General features: G+C 34.9%; 1 protein-coding gene across 3 annotated transcripts in view; it reads left to right on the forward strand.

The window, feature by feature from the left end:
* The window catches only part of Nckx30C (solute carrier family 24 member Nckx30C), a 61,203-nt gene that overhangs the window by 31,308 nt on the left and 6,605 nt on the right, over positions 1-23,290 (forward strand). For all 3 annotated transcript variants that reach the window (XM_018520668.1, XM_018520670.1, XM_018520669.1), the window contains exons 4-5: positions 13,691-13,962; positions 19,096-19,231. In XM_018520668.1, the coding sequence (XP_018376170.1) occupies positions 13,691-13,962; positions 19,096-19,231 (408 nt within the window). The remainder of the gene's footprint in view (positions 1-13,690; positions 13,963-19,095; positions 19,232-23,290) is intronic.

Consider the following 23,290-nt stretch of genomic DNA (forward strand, 5'->3'; position numbering starts at 1 on the left):
ACTGTTTATAATTTTTGCACATATTCATATTAATGTTCATATTAATGCAGAAATCTCGAAAAGCATCGTCTCTCTCTCTCTCTCTCTTCAATTCAAAGAAATTTATTTACTTATTTTATCATATGAAACTGGCATACAATAATGAAACTGGCTAGATATCCAAACAGAAAGAATCAAGCGGAAGCGTATTACTTGGGGAGCTTCTTTGCAGATTCGTTCTAGCCGCATAATTGTCATATTGAAACTTATTGATAGATAGAGCATCGTTCATTCATTGATGTCACAACGACGTCTGAAATGTGTGTGAAATAAGGACGGTGCCCACATTTCAGAAGATGCATGTTGATTTGACAACAACAGTTTCATGAATGACAAACGTAGCTATATAGGTAGCATAGCCTTGCTATATTGAAAGCTTGTTTGTCAGAGATCTACAGTATATATGTCATATCGATCGTGCCGGTAAAGAGCTCTTAACGCACGCCGCATGTTACACTTATTCTCTATATCCCTCGATTTTTTTTTCTATATATTTACAGGGTTCAAGAGGACATAACCATCAATTAACGAATAATATTTTCCATGGAGTTATCCTCTTCCATAAATACGCGAGGCTTTAGCGACGTTGCATCTATGCGCGCTATACTGCAAGCTCGATAAAAACTCCCCCGTGCAGGAATTTTGTATCGAACGCCCTTAAAGCTTGATTGGTTTAAATTTCCACTGTGTTCGGGATGCGTCCAAAAATAGTTATTGATGACGAACGTGATCGCTGGGTCGTGCCTCAGGCTATAGCCGTCCGTTAATAAATAATTCGGTGGAGATTGGAAGCGCGTAGGAAGTCAATGCCATGATACTTTCCGTCCTAAATTATTAGCGTTATCGTCCGTTAACTGTTCGCAAACGTTTAGCACACACATTACGCTCAATTATATCCTTCACGATATTAAATCGAATATTCTCGTGATTGGCATTTAAACGTCTCGTTAGCTCATGCCGGCGTTAAATCAGACTTTGATTTATCTTCTGCACTAAAAGGCCTATTAAATAGACTCGCGCAATATTTGCTAATTAGATTTTAGAAAATACATTTATGGAAATGTTCTCGGTTCTCTCTCTCTCTCTCTCTCTCTCTCTCTCTCTCTCTTTCTCTCTCTCTCTAGCTAAAAGGCCTATTAAATAGACTCGCGCAATATTTGCTAATTAGAAAATACATTTATGGAAATGTTCTCGGTTCTCTCTCTCTCTCTCTCTCTCTTATAAATATTCCCATATATCTAATCCTTTTCACATCGCCACGTATCTGTGGCCAAATATTTTATAACGTAAATGTTTCATACCAAATAAGCTTTTATAAATACGCGATACTCGCGAATGCAAAGTGTTTATCATCATATAAACGATATTTCAACTAAAGGCCCGAATATAGACGTCTTGCATACGCATAAAGCATAAGAAAATCAACCAATCAGAATCTTTTATTTTATGGAAAGAAAGGAAGAACTTTATAAATTGGCTCATTTTCTTATACATTTTGCGTACGCAAGACTCGGGGTAGCCTTAGTCTTTTCTCGGAAGAATAGCCGGACAAATTCTGCTGTAATAGTGTAGTTAAACAACAAAAACTTATTTAGAGTTAATTGCGTAATGTAAATTTTAATTAATTGCCACGTTGAGCCTCTTTCAGTTAAAATTTGAAAAGCACAAATTACAATTGGACTACATAATTAATCAATAAGGATTCCGTCTGACATGTCTGAAATGAAGCTCTTGGCTTCACTTGTTTGCAATTATCGTTCGATATATGATCGGTCATCTTGAACCGCGGCCACGAGCGGATTCTGCAAAAGCGACATCTTTGCACCTGAGTTCTCGAATCCCTAAACTGGCGATTTCTGCGGACGTTGAACAATCGTACCCAACATTTCCGATTATTACGTCAAATCGCGACTAAATAAACCGAGACACGACGGAACAGAATAAAATCTCATTTTATTCAGGGAACGTCAGATGTGTGGGAAAGGATAACAAGGTACGCACTCAATCGCGATATATCAGCTCGATCAGAACGTCGGAGGATTAAGTGCGCGCGATACGACGCGTGAAAGCACCGCTTGGTTCCAGCCGGGGGTCGGAGAATAAATGCGAGTCCATTCCGTGATATTTCTCCCTTGTTCGCGGCTACCCGTGTACATTTATAGATCGAAGCGTGCGCGGGCGCGCGAGACGGCCAACATTATTTTACCGTAGTCCCACGGTGCCGCACATGCAGTATTAACAAAAGCGTTGGAGAAAACGTGATAACATTTCCACTTTCTAAACGAGCCGGATTACGGGATTGGTTGCGATGCAACGGCTCAGATTTCCGCTCGTCCTGCTGAAAATGCCGTTGTTACGCGCGACTGTGAGCCTTAGCTCGGTGTTCCGGACAGAATCTTGCACATCAATCTTGCACTGATAAACAGATAATGAATGAAATAGAACGCTCAGTGCGTGAACAATTGCGCGAGAGAGACGAGGAAAATCTCTACAGAATGTTGGTTAAAGCCGACGTGTGATATATCATTTAAGTTTGTTTTATAATTCTGATTATTATTGTTAATCCCGATGCAAACAGCTAATTATTATACACATTATTTAATACATTGCTCATTTCCTGAGTATTTTCGGTGCCAAAGGTGAACGGAATTTTTGGGAAAATACGGGCTTGCTGTTGACAACAAATGCCTCTCTTTGTTAGGCCCGTGTATGCACCATTAATATGGATCGACTCAAAAATAAGGACAGCTCATATATATCAACGCTCAGTAGACAAAACGCGGGCAGTGACGGGTGGCAGTCTGCGCGAAAGAGGGCTGTCTAATTGATGGTTCTTTTCAGTGGCGCGTGACCTGACCCATTTGTGCGATCGTCTTCGGCTTACACAGTACGTACACATACAGTACGAAATCAATCCTATACGAGGTTGCCGGGTTCTGAGGTTAGCTCGTGGATTAAGATCTCTATCAGCCGCACCGCGCGAGAGCCTCTCTCTATACTTAATTTAGAGCGGTTAACAAACGCCGCGAGAATTCGTTTGAAAGCCATAGAAAGGGTTAGATATGCGGTCGTTTTTAAGGATAAGCTGTGCGATTATCCGATTAGATCGATCCGATAATTCCAAGAGCCGAAAAATGGTTCCAGAGAAGAAAAGATTTCCGGTGCGATGACACGTTTGGGAAAGTTTGTTCTCCCGCAATTTTAGCGAAAGTGTTCATTCGAAAGTAACAATAACTATTAATTATGAGAAGCAATTATCGGGAATTATTGCTAAAGAGATTGCCATTAAAAATAACACTAGTTTAATTACAGCTAAAAATTATTTTGGATTAAGTGAGGTGTTTCTTATAGATTTTTGGATGCTGAAAACGATATTCCACAAACTAAATTTTAGCATATTAAATTTCCGAAATAATTAAATTTAAAAAATGGCTTTTGTAATATTTGAAATTTTTTTGTAAAAAGAAATTAACATTATATTAAAATTCTGATTGGAAGTCATAAACGTTATTGTTTATTCCCTTTAAAATTATATTTTTTATTTTAATATCTTTTTTTAGTCATTTTATGAAGGATTTAAATGGAGTTTTGCTAAGATAACAAATTTTTCGCCTATGGCTTTTGATCAGAATTTCAATGTAATATTTTTTTACAAAAAGATTTCAAACATTACAAAAAGTCATTTTTAACATCATTAATCCTCAATTATTTCGAAAATGCAAAGTGCTGATGAAATTTGGCTCGCGACATTACAACATCCAAAAGTCCATAAGAAATATCTTGTTAATTCAAAGCAACAAAAAACTTTTTATAAACTGATGTGATGTAACGCAGTTTGTCGCAATTGTGAATATGATTGCGGAATTTCGTATCGCAATTCATCCGACATAGCAATAAATGTTAGCAATACTTGATATTACAAGATATCGGAGAGGATAGGCGATGGATAATCGATCTATTGCAGAAGACACAATTACCCACCGATATTATATACGTACCAAGCAATTCCGCCGATAAGTTGTGGATTTCGATAAGTCACTCTCGATATATTCCCTTCACTTTTCTCTGCAATGATTGCATTTCGTGCTTATTACGTGTACACCATTGCCATCACATTTTCATCAAATAAAACTCTCTTTTCGAAAAGTTAATTTTGAACGTACCACCCTTAATTCTTACAAATTACAGAAGATTAAAATTATAATTTACGTCGACATATTACCTTTTTTTTTTAAAAAAAATGTGTGGTAATTTTTGGAGTTATTTTGAAATCATACATTATTGAAGCGCGATGTGCCATGTTTACTGTAAATTTCAGCCCTTTTTTTCCGCGAATCGTTTTCGCTTTAACTCATAATGCTCGCACTAGTTTACAGGACGTTTTTACCATGAGGTGAAAAAAAAAAAAAATACGGGAACGACGTTGACGTGAGAACGTCCGGATTATATCGCACGAAGCGCTGCGGCCATTCGGCTCGGCAGCATGTTAATTCTCATCATCGATCTCCCTCGAGCTGCCGAGAATGTCCGAAAACGAAATGAAAGTCCGTATATTTGCCCGCTTCTCTATGATAACATTGACCTTTTTACGCTATTTTATAAAGGAAATTCTGCACGGAAATATGATCTTAACGAGCGTAATTAAGGAATAAAAAGTTTACGACAGTCTTTCTATAAATTTACAAAGCTTAATAGCTAGACACTAGTTTATTTAAAGTTTAAGGGATCTTAGTTGTGATTTTCATTATATTCCTTCTTTTTTTTTTTCTTTGTAAGATCGCTATAATACGTGGCGAAGTGAATTACTTCGGTGGAATCAATTTGGTTTTTTTCTATCAGCTTTTGTACTATTCATTTCGCGCCTCCTTTACCACGACTGAAATGCCTCGTCCAGGACGCTACGGTTGACTCGTATCACTCGAAAATACGGCACGTAATATCCCAAGTGATGCCTGTTCGATTTCCCGTTCGAGTGATACCACTCGAACGTGTACGTGTCACTTCAATCCGTGCGGCCATCTAATCCCGCGATATAGGCCACTCACCCAAACTTTAGAATTACCAATAGAATTGTAAATCTACCGATACGTACAGATAGATAGTGTAGCGATTTATTACATGGAACTGTAATCGGTACTACTTCACGACTACGTAAAATGTTGTATAGTTGACAACATCGTCCTTTTAAAATAGCGAGATGGTTCCTCTATTCGTTTGGTTCGATATATTCCTAAAATATAAATTTTTTCTTCCGCGGAGAGATAGAAAATACGCTCCTCGAGTTGCATCTCAATTCCTAAAAATTGCTCAATGTTCGATAAAATACGGGAAAGGTTATCATAGGATACTCGGTCACATCCGCGAATCCACGCGGAAATAGCGCGGTACAATCTCACACGACTCCATACATAGCGTTCTTTTCTTTCCACCTACATATCCGTCACGAGGCGTCGCGAGGCGTTCATAACGGAAGCACGTCATTAATCTGGATAGCGTGGGAAACGTTCAATACCACGATTTCAAAAGCTCACGTACACCTTCCCGTCCTCGCGAGGAAACAGTGAATTCTCGGTGCTTCTTCGCCGCGTATAATAGTCCTACTTGGAATAGATCCGCGTGTGATGTTTAATTCCGCTGGCATCTTTCGCAGCATCCAGACTCCCGATCGCGAAGGAACGGGAAAAAAAGATTGAGATATCGAAAAGCGGGATGCGTTTTGCCAGCAGTTGGCGCGATGGTGATGACGATGGCGTCGCTCACTGGTTGGCTTCGAATAAATTTGCGGGTCTCGTTTTGAGTATATCCTGAGCGGTGGTGAGTGGCGAGTGTGTATCGGGACCCTGACCTAGAAACCAACGCGTATCGATCGTAACTAGCGAATCCGCACTTGGGGCTTGCCTTCCTTTTCCCTTCCTTTAACTCCGACGCTTTAACGTCATCCAGACACCACTCGAGATAATGCCGACGACTGCGACCACGGACCGCTGTTTCTACAACGCTCTCGGACCAGCTGTTTGTGCACCGTTGTGCCATCCTCATCCCTCACAAGTTTTTTTCTTTCCTTTTAAAATCTTGCTGAAAAAAGAATTTGCATATTCTCGTTATTTACAAGTACGATTGTAAGATGTTTCCAATCAACTAAAAGGATATCATGTTTTAGTTGAAATAAAACTGAATTGAGCGAGGCAGGTTGCATGCGCCTAAATGTATGTGAAAGCGCATTGCACAATTAAAGAAAAAAAAAACTAAGGTTTCTGATGAATATATTATTATACAAATCGTACGAAGGTATTAAGTTTATTTATCGCTTGTAACACGCCTTACAATTTTATAGTATCATCCTTTTTATCATTAATCAGTGATGCAGTGCGGTGTTACATTGTTGAAACGTTTTTAGACTAATTAGCATACTCTTCTAAAAAAAAGTTGCTCGCCACGATTGATAATGAGGATAAACGAAGAGATAGACGCAGTCAAAGTGTAATCAACTTCTTTTTCCGGGCACTAGAAACTAATCTAGGAGCTTAAACAAGTCTCATCGGAGATTACGAACTCTACCATGAATTAATAGGGATATCTGACCATAAAATTTTGTAGTTGCAGAGATTAATACGAGCTATAAATACGAAAGAGAACAAAAGATGACGTAGAAGATTTTTTTTGTGAAAAAAGAAAACAATCATTCAATGCATTAAACGTTCGATTTATATCAGGTGCAATATTAGATAATCCTAAATATTACTAGTAATACATTCCTAAAATTTCGAGATGGGTATGCAAATAAGAGAAGGATACTCACGCTATGATAAAGAATTAAAAGTACTATGTTTACATTCTATTTTACGTCGTCATATGAACGATCACAAGAAGAAAGCTGTTCACTTCCACCTGATAGATTTCCTAGTACATAACGTCTCTAGAAATGAAAGTTATACAGAACTTAGTTTATATAGCGCTTGACAATTACATTAGTAGGTCACAGATGTATCAACCTGTTTGTTAAACTTTATTATTCGTTTTGTTACGATTGGTATGATATTATCCGCTTTATTCTGCACTGTATAGTCGTCGAATTATTTATCATCAGATTACATACATATATATGCAAATAATATTTTGCGCAAGCATTATTATACGCACAATCTTCTATGCAACCATTCATATTATCGACTATCTCTCAATGCGATATATAATAATTAATTTTATATAATAATTCTAATAATTAATCTTTAAACATCAAAATCGTCCTTTCATAAAGCTGAATTATTAATAGGACATTTTTTTTATTAAAGGGATATAATTTATCAGAAAATTCATATAAAAGCTTAATCGAATAGAGAAGAGTAAATTCATCTCTTTAATTCATGTGGCATTAATACGAATATTTTATATTCTAATGAAAAATTCATATTATTGGAAGATATAAAATGTATGACTGAAAAAATCAACAATATATAGATTAGACATTTGGTTTGACATTTTGCGAAATAACGGGCACGTTTTTTCGCCGAAAATCAATAAAATTTGCGGTGATTTCTGTGTATCCCTGCGGTTTCTGACCAAAGGCGGCGCGCGGATGCGAGCAATCAATCACGTCGGATTTTGCATTAAAATTACCTAGCACCCACGCCTTAATCGCTTACACGCGAGGTAGTATTCGATACCTGCTGACAACGAAAGACCCCGGTTAACAGAATCGATCGATTCTTAGTCAAAGTGTTTGGCAAAAGAAGCGCGGCATCGATTTTGCTGAGAGTTCTTGTGGGGTGCATCGAAATGACGAGAGAGTAAGACTGTAACAGAATGTAAAGGGCAAGGGTCTCGGTGCAATCTTCAAGTGCATGGCATGAGGACAATCGCAATAGTTGATAAAACATTTTTTTAATCACATATTTAATTTTTGTTATATATCAATTTTCATATTTAACCTTCTGAGGACCGGCATGTTTTTGATCGACTTTTTTTATTTCAGGGGCTAGAACTTTTTTGTCAATGTCATGGGGTTGAATGGCAAAAAAGATGGCACCACTCGAGTCCCTAAAGGGGCCTCCGGTCTTCTACAGGTTAAAATTCATGCTTTTTATTTTTGGTGATTTTTTTCTTTTAATACTTACATATCATTTTGTTTTCGATAATTTTTTTTCTTCTAATGTTTCTTTGAATGGAAGGCTAGAAAATTTTCTCAGTTACGTAGCCGGTATCTACTCTCAGACTATAAAATAGCAGGAGCAAACGATAGAGCAAGTACTCGAAGTTGAGTTTAATTTTCTGTATAATTCGTTAAACGGGGCCGGATGACAGCAGAACTCATTATCCCCAGCACTACCGTGACCATTTCGAATTTAAAAGAAGATTACCCTGAGACGAGTTATTGAAATCTGACGGAAACGAGTTATTGAAACCTGTGCTGTCTCAGTAAGGAAGATGCCGTTTCTGATCAACTTGGTCGATGCTTTCAGGAATTTAATGGTTCTTGATTTAGGTGACTTTCTGTGGAATTTGAACTTATAATGACAATCTACGTTGTCGAACCTTCTTCAAAGGTGAGATGTATTATATTATTATTAAGAAAAGTGCGAGGATTATATATATTATGACAAATCCCGGTTGTTTTTTTTATTAACCGCGTGCGTGCAAATGAGATATAATAGAAATTTTCTATTAAATTACTTTTTGAACAAATTTATACATAAACATTTATTTATTCTGTTATAAAATTTGAAATAAAATATAGGTGGAAATACTGCAATTTTTAGAACAAATTAGAATTTGTTTAAATAAAAAAATACGCTATCAATTAATGTTAACAACTTCGGAATAATTTCAATTTGCTTAAAATATTCGATTATCCATTGATATCTAATTCCAGTCGGATATATAATTAAACTTAAATCCTCTTAAAGCTCTTTTTCTATTCGCTCGAATGACGTTACGCTCGATTTGGCGAATCAGCAAAATGCGAAATCTGTTAACATAGTAGCTATTATTTCACCACGGGGAACAGGACTCCCTTTGTCAGTTTTCCACCCATAGTCTTTAACTATGCACGAATTCCTCGCTGTTGGACAACTATAGAAAACGTTTCCAACAGACATGTCACAACTTTCGTACATTATTCGACACTTTTCTCATTCTCTATAGCTGATGCTTTTAATGGTTTATAAAGCAGGCAGTCCGAGTAAACGCGAATTGATTGAGTTTTGTGGGTTAACAGGCAGTACCTTGTCGAGCCCGCTTCTATATCACGTCGACCTACCAACTCCGATTTTCGACGTTCCCGACTTTCCTCCATCTTAAAACTAGTAATCGACTGTGAATTTAACAGATTGAGACACGACAGTTAACCGACATTCCTCGCCATTTCTTCTAACCCATCCTTCCTTCCACCCACTTCCTTTTCCCGGCTTCCCATTTTGCTCCGGGCAGCTTCGGGGTCGATACTACTATCGCACTTTACTTTCCAGCCCTGGGCTCTTTACCTTTCTTTCTCGCCTTGTTCCCACCTTTGGGAATGAAGGCCACTTACTCGAGCTTTTTCTCTTTGACCTACTGCTGGCATCGACACGCAGATCCGTAATCCCTTAGCACGAAACACGATAAGCAGTGAGTTACTCTTTCAAGATTTACGCCACGGACACAGCAGTGATCATGGTTCGGTCAGTGTATTAGATCATATATATTATATCGTGATCGATTTCGAACTAAGCTCAAGTCTTTGATCTCTTAACGGTTTGTTTATAAAAAAATATTATCGCAATATGACGTTGCTCACGCGAAGTGACCTTTCGCTATCGCACTTGTATCTTTTTATAAACTCGCAGAATGTTAAACTGTAAATGGTTGAAAAACGATATCATTTTTTAAAACAAAACCTTACGTATTTGAAACAGCTTTGAAAACATAGATGCATCGTGGATATTTTTTATCGCTTTCACGTAATTATTTTTTTTTAATTTTACGAAGCATCGTACGAATGGATCTATGTATGTTATGCATCGCGGGGAGGTTCAATTTCTAGAATAAAAAAAAACTGGATATATACGCAGACAGGGCGTTGCATATAGAAAGCCGAAATAAATAACAAACCGCGTCGTCGCTGAAAATGACTATTCTATTTCCGTATAATACCGAATTTCAGTCTCTTCACGCTTTTTTTTTACTCATCTACTTTTGACCTGCAGCGGCAAAAGTTCGCACGAGCTGTGGTAACCGACGTATTTGGAGCAGCTCACAACTAGTTCGCGAAAACAGATTGTTATAGTTAGTTACTTCACGATATTTTCTGACGAATGCATTTTGATGATGACTTGCAAAGTTGCTTAAAATATATTCCGACTGTCAAATGATACGGAAATCTTGGAAAGTTCTGAAATAATTTTATTATAAACTCAGACTCATGATAATGACTGAATAAATAAATATAAATATAATTGTCTATAAAAATATAGATAATGAATGAATAATTGTAAAAAACGACAAATATACGAATCATATGCAATTCAGGACGCAGAAATAAATTTAATACATAAAAAATTTAATTATATAATCATAATGTTTCGCCTTATATTTCGAAATAATTTACTTATTAGATTTGTTTAGTTATTTTTATCATGTATAAAAGAATGTAAAAAGGGTAATACAAAGTCTGTGAGAGATTGTTTGAAGAAATGAATAATTGATAATTTCCTCTTTTTTTACTCCGTATTTTTAGAATCTTTTTTTCTTACGATGTAATACAATGAAAAATGGATATCCGGTCTATATACGGTTGAGTGAATGGGGCAAGTCATATATGATTATACAAATTTGTCTTTCTTTATTGCACTTAAGGATTATTAATAATTTAATTGTCGTCAATTAGATACGATAACCAGTAAATGATTTATTTGTCACATTGTGAAATCATTTCGCTCTCACCGAAATCACTTAAATCTTACTGAATTAAGTATTTCCTATCGCACGTACGATTCTACTTCTCGTTTATTAATGAAGGTTACCAACGAACGTGAAGGAAGAACCTTACGATCACGAAAAGGTTTTCACTCAGAGAAATAGATAATGTCGCGATTAATCGACTACTTGTTGAAATAACGATAATTCCTTTTAGCGGTAAGACCATCAAGTTCTCGAATTCTCCTCTCAAAGCTATCTATAGAGCATGTACATCCTAAATTATGCATAATCTGTACACATGGCGCACTGTGGATTGTATATAACGGAAACGGACGTGCATCATCTATACATATACAAATGTCCTGTTCCTACATGTATTTATATTTCATGTCCGCTTGTTTAGAGCATGCTAAATTTATGATAATAATTATCCGCATTGGACTAAAATACGAATTAATTTTAACAAGTCTCGATGAGCTCGAGAAATATAAAAAAATATTGTAAGTTTATTCCCGGGATAAAATTACACTCTTCTATAAAATTGAATGCTTTCTCCCTGTAAATGGAAGCTCGCATTCATATCTTATTCCTTTCAATTTTAATCTTTACCTTTAATATACTTCTCATATCTTTCATCGCGTGGCGCGAATGCATTTCTATGCTCTGCTGCATGTTGCACATCACTTCAGAAGTGAAATTAGAGACCTCTACGCAGCAAATTTTAGTACACATATTATATGTATGTATCACTAATCATATAATATTTTATATAGCCAGAAAGAACGCTTTACTCAATAGTATACACAAAATGTTAACATTTCAATATTTATCAATTCTTAAATTCTTATGTTAGGAAGAAAATTTTGAAGAGAAAGACATTTTCTCTCAATTTTTAAACAAGAGTACACATTTAGAGATTTTAATATTTAAACAAAATCAACTCTCCTATTTCGCATGATAATTTTTTATTTTTGACAAATTTTGTAAACAATATTTATATTAGATATATATGTATTGTATATGCATGAGATTATTTTATTTTTAAATTAATATTTTGATTATTGTAATGAAATGCATACTTGGTTGTAAAATTTTTGTATAATGTTATTGAATAAAAAGATTGAGTTTTGTTTTTTTTTTTGCACGATGAAGAATTGACGTTTGCATTTGCATTGCAAGCCACTAACATGATAGATTAATAGCGTTTATAAAAACTTGGGAAGGACGCTGACAGGCTGGATAGATTTTAGATTCAAACGTCTTCTAAGTAAATTAATGAATCATGTTGTTCTCTTAAGGTTGGAGATTGTAGAAGTAAGTCCGTAGTACATATATCTTGACTAAAGCGACATTGTACAGTATGTACGTTTTGTAGAATTAGCTAAAGGGTAGAACGTAGCTGCATGCAACGAACTTTAATGTATTTTGCGATTATCTCAAAGTTGCATTTTCAATCTCGCCGATTTATACTGAGATTTTCTAACATTGTAGAAATCGACAATACAAATAATGAAGAAGTTTTTGATATGCGATTCACGCAGATGGACGTTTTGTAAATGTCTTGCGCTCGGTCTGGCGTAAAATAAGAACAGAAAACGTCGAGTGGAAACGACATTTTCTTATTGTCTGATCGCAATCGGAAACTCGACGAAGCGCGGAATTTGTTGCGAGCGTTGTAAAATTTCCTCGAACGTAATGAACCTACTCCGATATAATATACGGTGACATTAATGTACATAGTAGTAAACCCAAGTCAATATTTAACAAAACAATTCAGACACGCTATAAACGTTGTAATTAGCGTGGTCAAACATGATCTAACATCTATGCGATGTATCTATACTTTTTGTGCGTAATACAGTCACTCCAACGCCAAAATTATTCCTATGTTTATAATTGTCAAATTTCTTAAGTATCTTTCAATGAAACTATACTCGTTTATTGCTCATTAAACATAAATCGCATCACAACACTTACTTGACTGATATAATCAAATACACTTGTTACCGACTAATATACAGGGTGTCCCGACCTTTTTTGCCAATCACTTTTGTGTAGATAGAGTGGACTAAACTGAGTCGAAAAGTCCTTTACCATTTTGCAATTTTCGCAATAGTTAACAAGATATTAATTACTAAAAATTGCAAAATATTGAATAATTTTTTACTCAAATACTATCAACTTTACAAAAAAACTGCAAGTGACAAAAATTATTTATTTTCTTCTCATAAAGTTTTGAGAATTTTTTTAGAATTTTTTATCAACTTTTTAGTACTGCATTTTCTTATTTTTATCAACATGAGAAAATACGATATTAAAAAATTTTGAAAAAATTCTGAAAAAATTCTCAGAACTTTATGAGAAGAAAATAAATAATTTTTGTCTCTTGCAGTTTTTCTGTAAAGTTGATAGCATTTGAGTAAAAAATTATTCAAGACCAATATTTTGCAATTTTTAGTAATTAATATCTTGTTAACTATTGAGAAAATTGCAAAATGGTAGAGGACTTTTCGACTCAGTTTAATCCGCTCTATCTATACACAAGTGATTGGCAAAAAAGGTCTGGACACCCTGTAGACATTTGTGTAAAATTAAGAATTGAAATCTCTTATTGCTTCATGTTCGAAATCGCATAAAAATTGCATTGCGAAAGAACGCCATGCATTTTTGTTGTAAATTCGACTACGAGATGATCGCACAGTTAAGAGCTAATGCATCGTGCTTCTTCTCATTAAACTGCATCTCTGGTACTGTTCAGGCAAGGTGGACGAGAAAGCGACGCAGCTGCATGCGATAGCGTCACTGAAGGTGCTGCTGGATGCCACCAGGCCGCATAACGGCGCCGCGACGTCGACCGCCGCCCATTACTCCGGCGCATCCTCGAAGGAGACGACTCTGCAGCTGCAGCAGGGCTCGCAAGGCACCACCACCACCACCACGACTACGACGACCACTGCCGGCACCACTGCTGGTATTCAGGAACTTCCGAACGGCGGTATCGCCGCCGGTCTGGACGCTGGACTCGATTCGGTAAATATACAAGAAGCACTTATCACGCCAAAAGTCCGTGCGACTATATCTATCGGTTAATTTTTATTCATCATTTTAGTATCGTTGTCTACATTAGGATTATAAATCTTTAATCCTCAACCACTCAACGAGACTATAAAAACTTTACCTAATAAGTTCTAAAACGTTCTGTTTAAAGTACAGAATGTGAGTCTTCTTCTTATTAATACGGGAACGTTCAAAATTTTTTCATTTACAATTTGAGATTTCATAATATTATAATCGTACAATTATCTAAAAATTTTCGTTTGGCTCCAAATAACCCGTTGCTGTAATCGAGGGTTAAGCAAGCAGATGATTAAAAAATTGGTAGGTGGAGTAGTCAGACTACTTCAAAAATATTTTAAATTTATAGTTATATTTTTTAATAGTATTTTATGTAATTTAATTAATTATACCTTTACAAGAAGAATGTAAAAATATAATGAACTTTAAGACTTCTAGGCATCTCCGCAATGGGCAATACTTTATATTTTCTTTTTCCAAAAGGTTTAAGAAAAAACCCACACTTGAAATACTATAGTTACCCCCCACTTATACTCACTTAAAAGTTAAAACTTCGTATAATGATTTTATATAATGATTTTTTTGTATCTTTCTAAATTTTAATACACAGAACTTATATGATTTTGTAAATGTAGCGAGAAATAGCGAAAAACGTTAGTTTGTATCGTTTAATAAAATTGATTAATGTGTCCCCGAGTTATAAATGATTCTCTTAACTCTTTATTTCTGCAAGTGAAGGAAAGAATCGCGTATACGAGTAGAAGAATCTACGATTCGATTCGTTACAGAGTGTACCTCGATTCGAGAGATTGGAATAGTTTCGGCATTTCCCATGCTGCGCACCGTCGTAAAACAAAGAGGCCGAGAACACGTTGATTGGAATTTGTCGTTCCACTTTTCTTGACAAAACGTTCGATTTGTTGGCAGTGTATCTGTCGTTACGTTTCTCGTGACTCGTTTGAATACTTACTCTTTTCCGATGATCCTACAAGAATATTTCAAGAGAAAAATAACTTCCAACCAAGGATAAATTAGTACGATAGGCTAATTTTAGGATTAGTATAACTTTGCAATGGCTGTCGCGTTCCTCAGAGCACGCGTTGCAAAAGGGCACGTTAGTTCGATATCGTAACGTTCTACTTTCCATTGTGAAATGTTTGCTTCTATCACGACTTGGATATCCTGAATTAGAATAGGCAGTTTAATTCCCACAATACTACGAATCACGCGAAGTAATCTTTTTTAACTGGCACGTCGAACGTTGTTATGGATGTAATATTTTATATTATATATTTTGAAACTTCTCCATTTTATCGTAGATTTTCACTAGTATAAAACTAGGACGGTACAACTTTAAAAGTCAACATTTTATTTATAAAGAAAAACTAGAATACGTTAAAAGAATCAACATGAAATCAAAATGAATTAATCAAAGTGTATTAAACAATAATAAATTTAAGTAGGATATTAATGCCACAGTGCTTACACGGTCCTCTTTAAATAATCCCGTTTTTCATCAATTAAGGTTACTTATTGAAACAAAATTTAAAACAACAATGTTACTTTCTATTTAGCTGATCAAACATGCGTGTCCGTAAACGGTCCGCAGAGTAATAAGGATGAGTCCCCAGAGTAATCAAAGTTAGCTTTACGCTCGGAGCCTTAACGCGCAAGAGTATAAATCGGCACAGTGTTCATCCATTAAGTCTTATCAGGACAACCGCAATTTTCACCCGCGAACTTGGTGATCATAAATCAAAGTGTCGCTCGATATTTGTCGGTTTCGAACTTTAAAAGTTCATCCAAGGTTATTTCGACTACGTCGAAATCGGTCGCACAGTGTCGCGTCGCGCCATTACAAGGATGAAATACGCGAAAGTAAGTTCATACTTCGGCGCATCTCTTTCGCAGAGAAATTCGATCTGATCCGGCGAATCCGCGCGGATCCTGGCACGATTGTTGTCAAAAGAAGAAAAACGAAGGTCGATGGTCAATATAAGTTCTTATCTATCATTTGACGCGTTATTCTCGCAGCGGAATTTTTTTTTGTCATTTTCCCTCAGGGAAAGAACGACTGGCGAACAATCGATACAATGGGAAAAGTAAAACCGCAACGAGCGATATTACTTGTCTGAACTTCCCCATTGCTCATCAGATGATATCGTGTAGGACTTTACCTATCCTGGCGCGGACAGAGATAAATATTCAATAATTCTTCCCGACGACACGTCGCGATAGGAACGCATATATTCGAAGACGTCGCATTATCCTGGCCTCCAACTTCGACAAACCGTTTTATCGCTCCCCATCTCGTCTTCGATGTCTTTTGCAGTCTTTGAAAGATTCTAAAGAGGCATCGCGAATTATAGACCCGACAACGAATGAATAGAAATCCCATCTTTAAGTCACTTAACACTCAGTTAAATTTATGATACTTTAAACGTACAAAAAATAATCCACTATTTTTTATGGAATTATTAAATATTTATTGTGAACACTGATATAATTCAATCATAAAAGTGATTCCCATTATTTTTCAATATTTTTCCTCAACTTCTAGGCAAGTTATAGATTTCAGTTCGATAGAAATATTGGTCTTTATTTGTGATTCATCAAGTCTTTTTTTTATTTCTTTGATATTTGTAAATCTTTTGTCAAATAAAAGATGCTGCATCAATCAGAACAAATAATAATCTAAAAGCACTATGTCTAATGAGTATTCCGAATGCAATAAAATATTCGAATCAAGTTGTAATAGTGTATCCTTGATCAATTTCGCCACATAAATCTAAATGACAGTACACCTTGAATAATAAAAATTGATATTAAAATGTCGAAGAAATAAGAAAATGACTTGATAAATTCATTGCACGTAAAGAACGATCTTTCTATTGAATTGGAATCCTATAACTTATCTCGAAGGAAGAAATTATTGAAAAATAATAAAGATTACTTTCGTAATTAAACTATGTCAGTATATTTCGATAATAAATATTAAATTTTATTAAAAAATGTGGAACGTTTTTTATTTGTACATCTAATGCGTAAACAGATTGATTTTTAATTATGATGCAACGTAAATACTAGATTGACTTTTAATTACGATACAAAATCAATTTTCGCTAAAATGCCGAATATTTATAATAATATATACACATACATTAATTTTTGTTTTAATTAAAAAAAAATTGTCTCGAGTGGCGGCAAAGCGAATCAGTCGTCGCAACAAATCGCCATGCCGTGCACGACCTCGATTTAAATCGATAGTTTGCGTCGTGTCATTTTCTTGCGTCAAACATTCGAGCTTTTATCGCCACATTAACATTTATCTACGGCGCGAGATACTCGCTTAAAAAATGCATCGCATGTAAGCGTGACACGTTCACCGTATCGAATCTTATCCGGCATCGCCCTTCACTTTTTACGATTCTTCGACTAAGATCAACTCAGGCAAATCTGATTGAATCAGCCACGATATCCTGCGAGTTTCCGTTGAAAAGATATCGCAAAATTGTAAGACGTCGCAACTTTTAGTACGCAATTCTATTTTAACGCTTTTCGTAACGTTACTTGGTTATAACGTAGAAAAGAGATATGAGTCGTATATGACCCATAAAAATACATTTTTTTTACATTATTACAAATAAAATTTTTTAATTAAAAAATTATGTAATTTTAATACTTTTTATTTACGATAATTAATTGGCATTTGTTAATTAAAATATCGACAAATGTATATGTAGTGATTGAATATGTAGCGTTTGAGGAAAGAACCGTCCTTTGATAAGAAATTAATTTTAATCGAAAACAGAAATTTACTTTACAATTCAATAGAAAATATAGAACACAATGTGAATAAAAATGATTTAGATTACTTACCAGCAAGTATTTACTCACTTAAAATGTCGTGTAAAAGAGACCGCGCTTTTGCCGGCCGGAAACACTTCCACAACAATCGCTGTGATATAAAAGAACTCTGGTATAATTGTTCTTGCACCAATCGTCCTTATAACGACGCAAAGGGAGATATCAGAGAATGACGAAACAATTTCCCCGAGCGATGCATAATCGTCGTTGCATTTCGGAGAGCTACTCTGCGGAAATATAAATCGGAACTTGACTATCCAGAGTTCTCTCGAGGATATTAGTCGGTACTGGCTGGTATCGTGGTGTATGGACGGGGCGGCGAGTAGTCTCAGGCGGCTTTGTCCTAAATGAGCGGAGAGAGGGCCTTTTCATTTTGAATGCATCGGAGAATCTGGGTCAATGCTGCATCCCACTTATCCATTGCGCGTTTCCAGCCCCGCGCTCTTCCCACGAATAATCGGAACAAAGTCACCAACCCTGCAGTTTTCCACGGAAGTTTGCGAATTTGTGGGAACGAGCACGATGCGCCTGAAAAAGCTCACACGATGATTCGGTCCAGCAAGTAGTCTCGTTAAGTTTACAACAGAGTGATGAGATTCTAGAGATTAATGGTCCCCGAGAATTAAGCGAGGCAGAGACGACTTAGTTCTTTTATCTTCTCAAATTTCGCAAAGCTTCCGATTCTTGTCTTAATTTGCTTCTCAACATTTAAAATATAATTTATTACTTGCAGTAACATAATTTATTCCTTCGGTATACGGATTATTTAGTTGTAAACATGAGAATAAATCTCATACATTAACTCGAGCGACTATATCATATTTAGCAAACACAGTTCTTTAATGTCAATCTCCGCTAATGTACAAACATTTGAAACGAGAATTAGTCCAGTATACAAGAACCTATACTTATTTCATTCTTGAATATGAGTGTGTTAGAAATGATGATACTTTACATTACAAGCTTTGCGGCATTGTATCGTGGTTTGTTCAAGAATAACAGAAAGATACTTAGCAATCAACTAATTATTAAAAAGATCTTTGAGCTTTATATTTTTAATAATGCATGTAAACCTTTTATTCGTATTCTTTAGAATTACAATGAATGTTTCATTCTAAGCATCAACTAAATAAATTTGATTTGCAAGTATTTTAGACTGGAATTAAATGATAAAAAACGTGATTCCAAGAGAAACCTATTTTCTTAAATATTTATTTACAGGGCGAAGAGGATGAACCTCCAGAGGCCTTGAACATGGGCTGGCCAAGTAGTCCAAGAAAAAGGCTAACATACATTTTAGTCGCGCCAATCTTATTTCCTCTTTGGTTGACGTTACCGGATACGAGAACACCTAGAGGTAATCAATGATTGTCTTTCAATATCTATCATAAAAGTTCGAGCAACCTATAATAAATTATTTTTCACTCAGGTGGACATCTTCCGATTTCTAATGTTGTTTTTTTCAATATATTTTAAAAGTTTATATACGTAAGATATAAGATATAATATATATATATATTATATATAAAATATTTTTTTAATTTAAGAGATGCTAGTGTTTTATAATGTTTTTAATAAAATAAAGACAATGTTATTCTCCCTATTAGTGACTCTCTAAAAAGGACGATGGCTCCATTAATATGTTCTCAATTTATGTGTGCCTATCCGCATTTGATTTATTTTAACACATAATTACTCTAAAACACATTACAGATAATAAATATAAACTAATTGTTTAAATTAATATTGCATGATTAATATTGTGCATCATTATTTTAATTATACTTACAACTTTACTTACAATGTACACAGAACACAACGCTCCAATACAGAGCACATAATAGGTACAAGTTTAAAATCTCGTGGTATTACTAGACTCATATAAATTCCTCTAAGTTGTGGTATGTATCTTTCGAAAAATGTTTACTATATTTTAACAATTAAAAAATATAATATTATCTTTGGTATCGTATATATTAATAATTTATTATAATAAAAAAAATCTTTTCTTATTTATTCGTGCTAATTTTCTTTATGGCTTACTTAAATACAAAGACACACTAATAGGAATAATTACCCTCATGCATATATATATGTATATGTATATACAGGATGCTGATTGAATTTTATTTTCACAAAGCTCTATTATTAACCTTCATATAAATATCTATATTTAATTTCGCATTGTGAGTATTTTTTTAATTTTACAAAATTAGAAATTATATATGTATTATAAAAAAATAGCTTCAAAGCGAAATTAAACATAGATATGAAGATTAATAGAGCTTTGTGAAAATTAAATAAAATTAAATTTTCCCGGCGATTTGATCGATGAGAGGTGACCGAATATTTACACTAACACCCATGTTTCATCCGACCTTCTCTTCTAATGTTTTCATTGTTGACTGTTCGAATAGTAATATTAGGTTTTTTTTCATACTGACAGATAATCGGTCTTGAATGGAGGCGAAATGAAAATTGGAGCAGAGACAAAAGCAAGACCTTTTATCAAGTGCAAGAGCGTTTTAACAGTTTCATTTACATATCTTGCATCTATTGCGAGACCGAAACTCCTTTCTCCTTGAAAAGTCAATTAGGATATTTATGAAACGAACATATAAGCCTTCAAGGACAGCGAATTCAATTTTTCAAAAGTGTTTTAATCAGTAAATACGTCTATAAATTTGCAACGATGACTTAATGTCTTCCGCTCTGCTTTCTGTCTTCATTTCGCGCGTGTGATTGTGCTCTTTATCTCTATTCTTTGATATAATAATGAGATGATATTAAGACGTAGGTAATATATCAAAATAATTTCTGCTCCAATTTCATAACTCGTTAATGGAAGAATATATATTCACGTGTATATTCCCCATTCGCTCTCGACTGCAATAAATTGCGAACCGCAATAGATATCCGACCTGCGTAAGGAAACATTAAAATTGGCGGAATTCAAGAATCTCACGCGATACCTAGATTTAATATTATATTATATACTTGCTCTCTCTCTTATATATTGATTGTTTGCATGTATATCTAATAGCTCACTTTGCTGATAGAAACGTGAATGATGATTTATCGTTCGCTGGAAATATTATCTGAAGAGAAGCGATAGAAAAGCGTTTCAAATGCACCATTAATTACGACTGAAAAAAAAACTCTAGGCTACCGTATTTTTTTTTAGCCTGCCGAAAACGTCGAGATCAGATTAAATTCTATCAATCAGCGCGAGCATCGCGCGATGTTTTGCTGCCGCCCGGTATCGACCCCGTAGTAATATTAACTCAACTCCAGGAATTCAGGATTTCGAGCTATCGATTTCGTCGAGGTGGAAACTTCATCTCATCAACACAAGAGACTAATTAAACGGCACTTATAGTTCACTTGCCGCATAAATTTACATTTTACTTAGCTTACTTAAATTTACACTTTCTTATCATTGTTTAACTTGTAATAATATTTTGTCGAAGATTAGATGTAGAAAAAGAAGATAAATTTTTTTTTAATCTCGCGATGAGACGATCGATGGCGGGTTATTTGCGGAAAATATTACGATGGCACAATTCGGTTGTTTAGTGGGACAAGCAGGAACGAACGTCTATATCAGATCCGGTATGTGCGGCGTATCGATTTAATAATAAATGCTAAGATCAACCCTAAACGGGACACGTTGCTGCTGTTATTCAAACCACCATTTATCACGCGTCTCCTGCATTATCTCAGCCTATTAATGCATTTCTATCGCGATATTGCACAATACGACGAAAGATGATATTGACACGCTAATTTCGCATTGGGGACTGATTGTTGCATACGTACAAACGTATAGATACGCACACGGTACTCTATTGTCAGCTAAAATTCCGATATGTCCTTTGAATTTCAGCAATCTCAGCCTTTGATTACAGATCCATTAATATGAATGTTATCACAATCAATTATTATGGGGTTGTACATACCATAAGGCACATATAAAAAGTTGTGAAACTATTTGTTTATTAATATTTATACAAAAAGTTTGCATGAATCAAGACATTTCTTTTTACATAAGTATCAACAAATTTTCCTGATTTTTTTTTTCAATCATTGACTTTATGAAAGCATTACATGAAACTATCGTTATTGATGCATTACATAAAACTATCACTATTAATGCATCAATACTTTTGCACATCTCATTAAAAAATTATCAAATAATCACTAAAATTTAACCAGAATGTAACTATTTTTATATAAAATTAAGATTTATTTTCATGGTGTAACTCTTTCCTCGAATAATTAAAACTGCCCGAGATAAACTTAATTAATTTCACTTAAATTAAGCAAATTAGTTATCCCGTAGGGCATAGCATACCTCCATTTATTCACATTATAAAAATTAATAGAAAAATTTTCGTTTTATGTTTCTATTTTGTTGTATAGACTTATAATAAATATAATAATAATTAAGGAAAAATCAATTTTTATAATGTTTGCCACAAAGATTTGTTATATTTAGAGCGAATAATTGTTTATACGATATATGTATTAGATTTCTCTGAAAATCATTCAAAAAGCGGAATTCTTTTCCGTCACTCTTGAATTAAACCCTCGAGATTCGGTCATTAGGATTAGATTACGAAACGGATTAGAAATCTCGAACTTCATTCTCGTCATTGTAGCTTTAAAACACGTAAATGCGGCATTAAAATTTGCGAACTGACGGTTCTTATTGGCTAAAGTTTACCTACCGTTATATCTATGCAAGAAAAGGTCCGATATTAAAAATCCTTTATTTAACAATTACTCCATAAATACTTTATTTTAAACAATTCGCTACGAAATTACATTATCACTAAATTATTAGACTAATTATCATTTAATTGCATATCTAAAATCTTATATTTTCATTTAAATTCTACTTCATATATCAATATACGTTTGATTTCCAAAAATCTTTCTATCCAAGTATGTATTTTATATCCAAGACAAACTATTTTTCGTATTGCATAGTTTAGTTAGCCAATGTTTCATAATGATATCGGAATGGTAGGTAATTGACCAAACATATTTAGCGTACTTAAATTATCCCCGAAAATTACAGCTGAATGATATATGCGAATTAGAGTCCCTATAATAAGAGTCAAGACATGAGGGGCGATGCCCTCGTAATTGGTCGCCGCCATTTCTAGGTGCTTTCGATGTGTTAGTGAATCTGTGCATTGGTGTGAGCAACTGTTTCATGGTGTAATAGTACAAACAGGCACGAACGCGTCTGTTTGTGCCACGCGTTATTTGTGCTGTTTCCGGCCGGCGCCCAGCAATGGCGTCCTTCCGGTCTTATGTCTTGACTCTTATTATAAGGACTCTAATGCGAATGAAACGTTGGCGCCACGTGGTCGACTGCATAATTACGAGCGAAGAAATATCCCGTGTT

Source organism: Trachymyrmex cornetzi, unplaced genomic scaffold (assembly GCF_001594075.2).
Source record: "Trachymyrmex cornetzi isolate Tcor2-1 unplaced genomic scaffold, Tcor1.1 scaffold92, whole genome shotgun sequence".
NCBI lineage: Eukaryota > Metazoa > Arthropoda > Insecta > Hymenoptera > Formicidae > Trachymyrmex > Trachymyrmex cornetzi.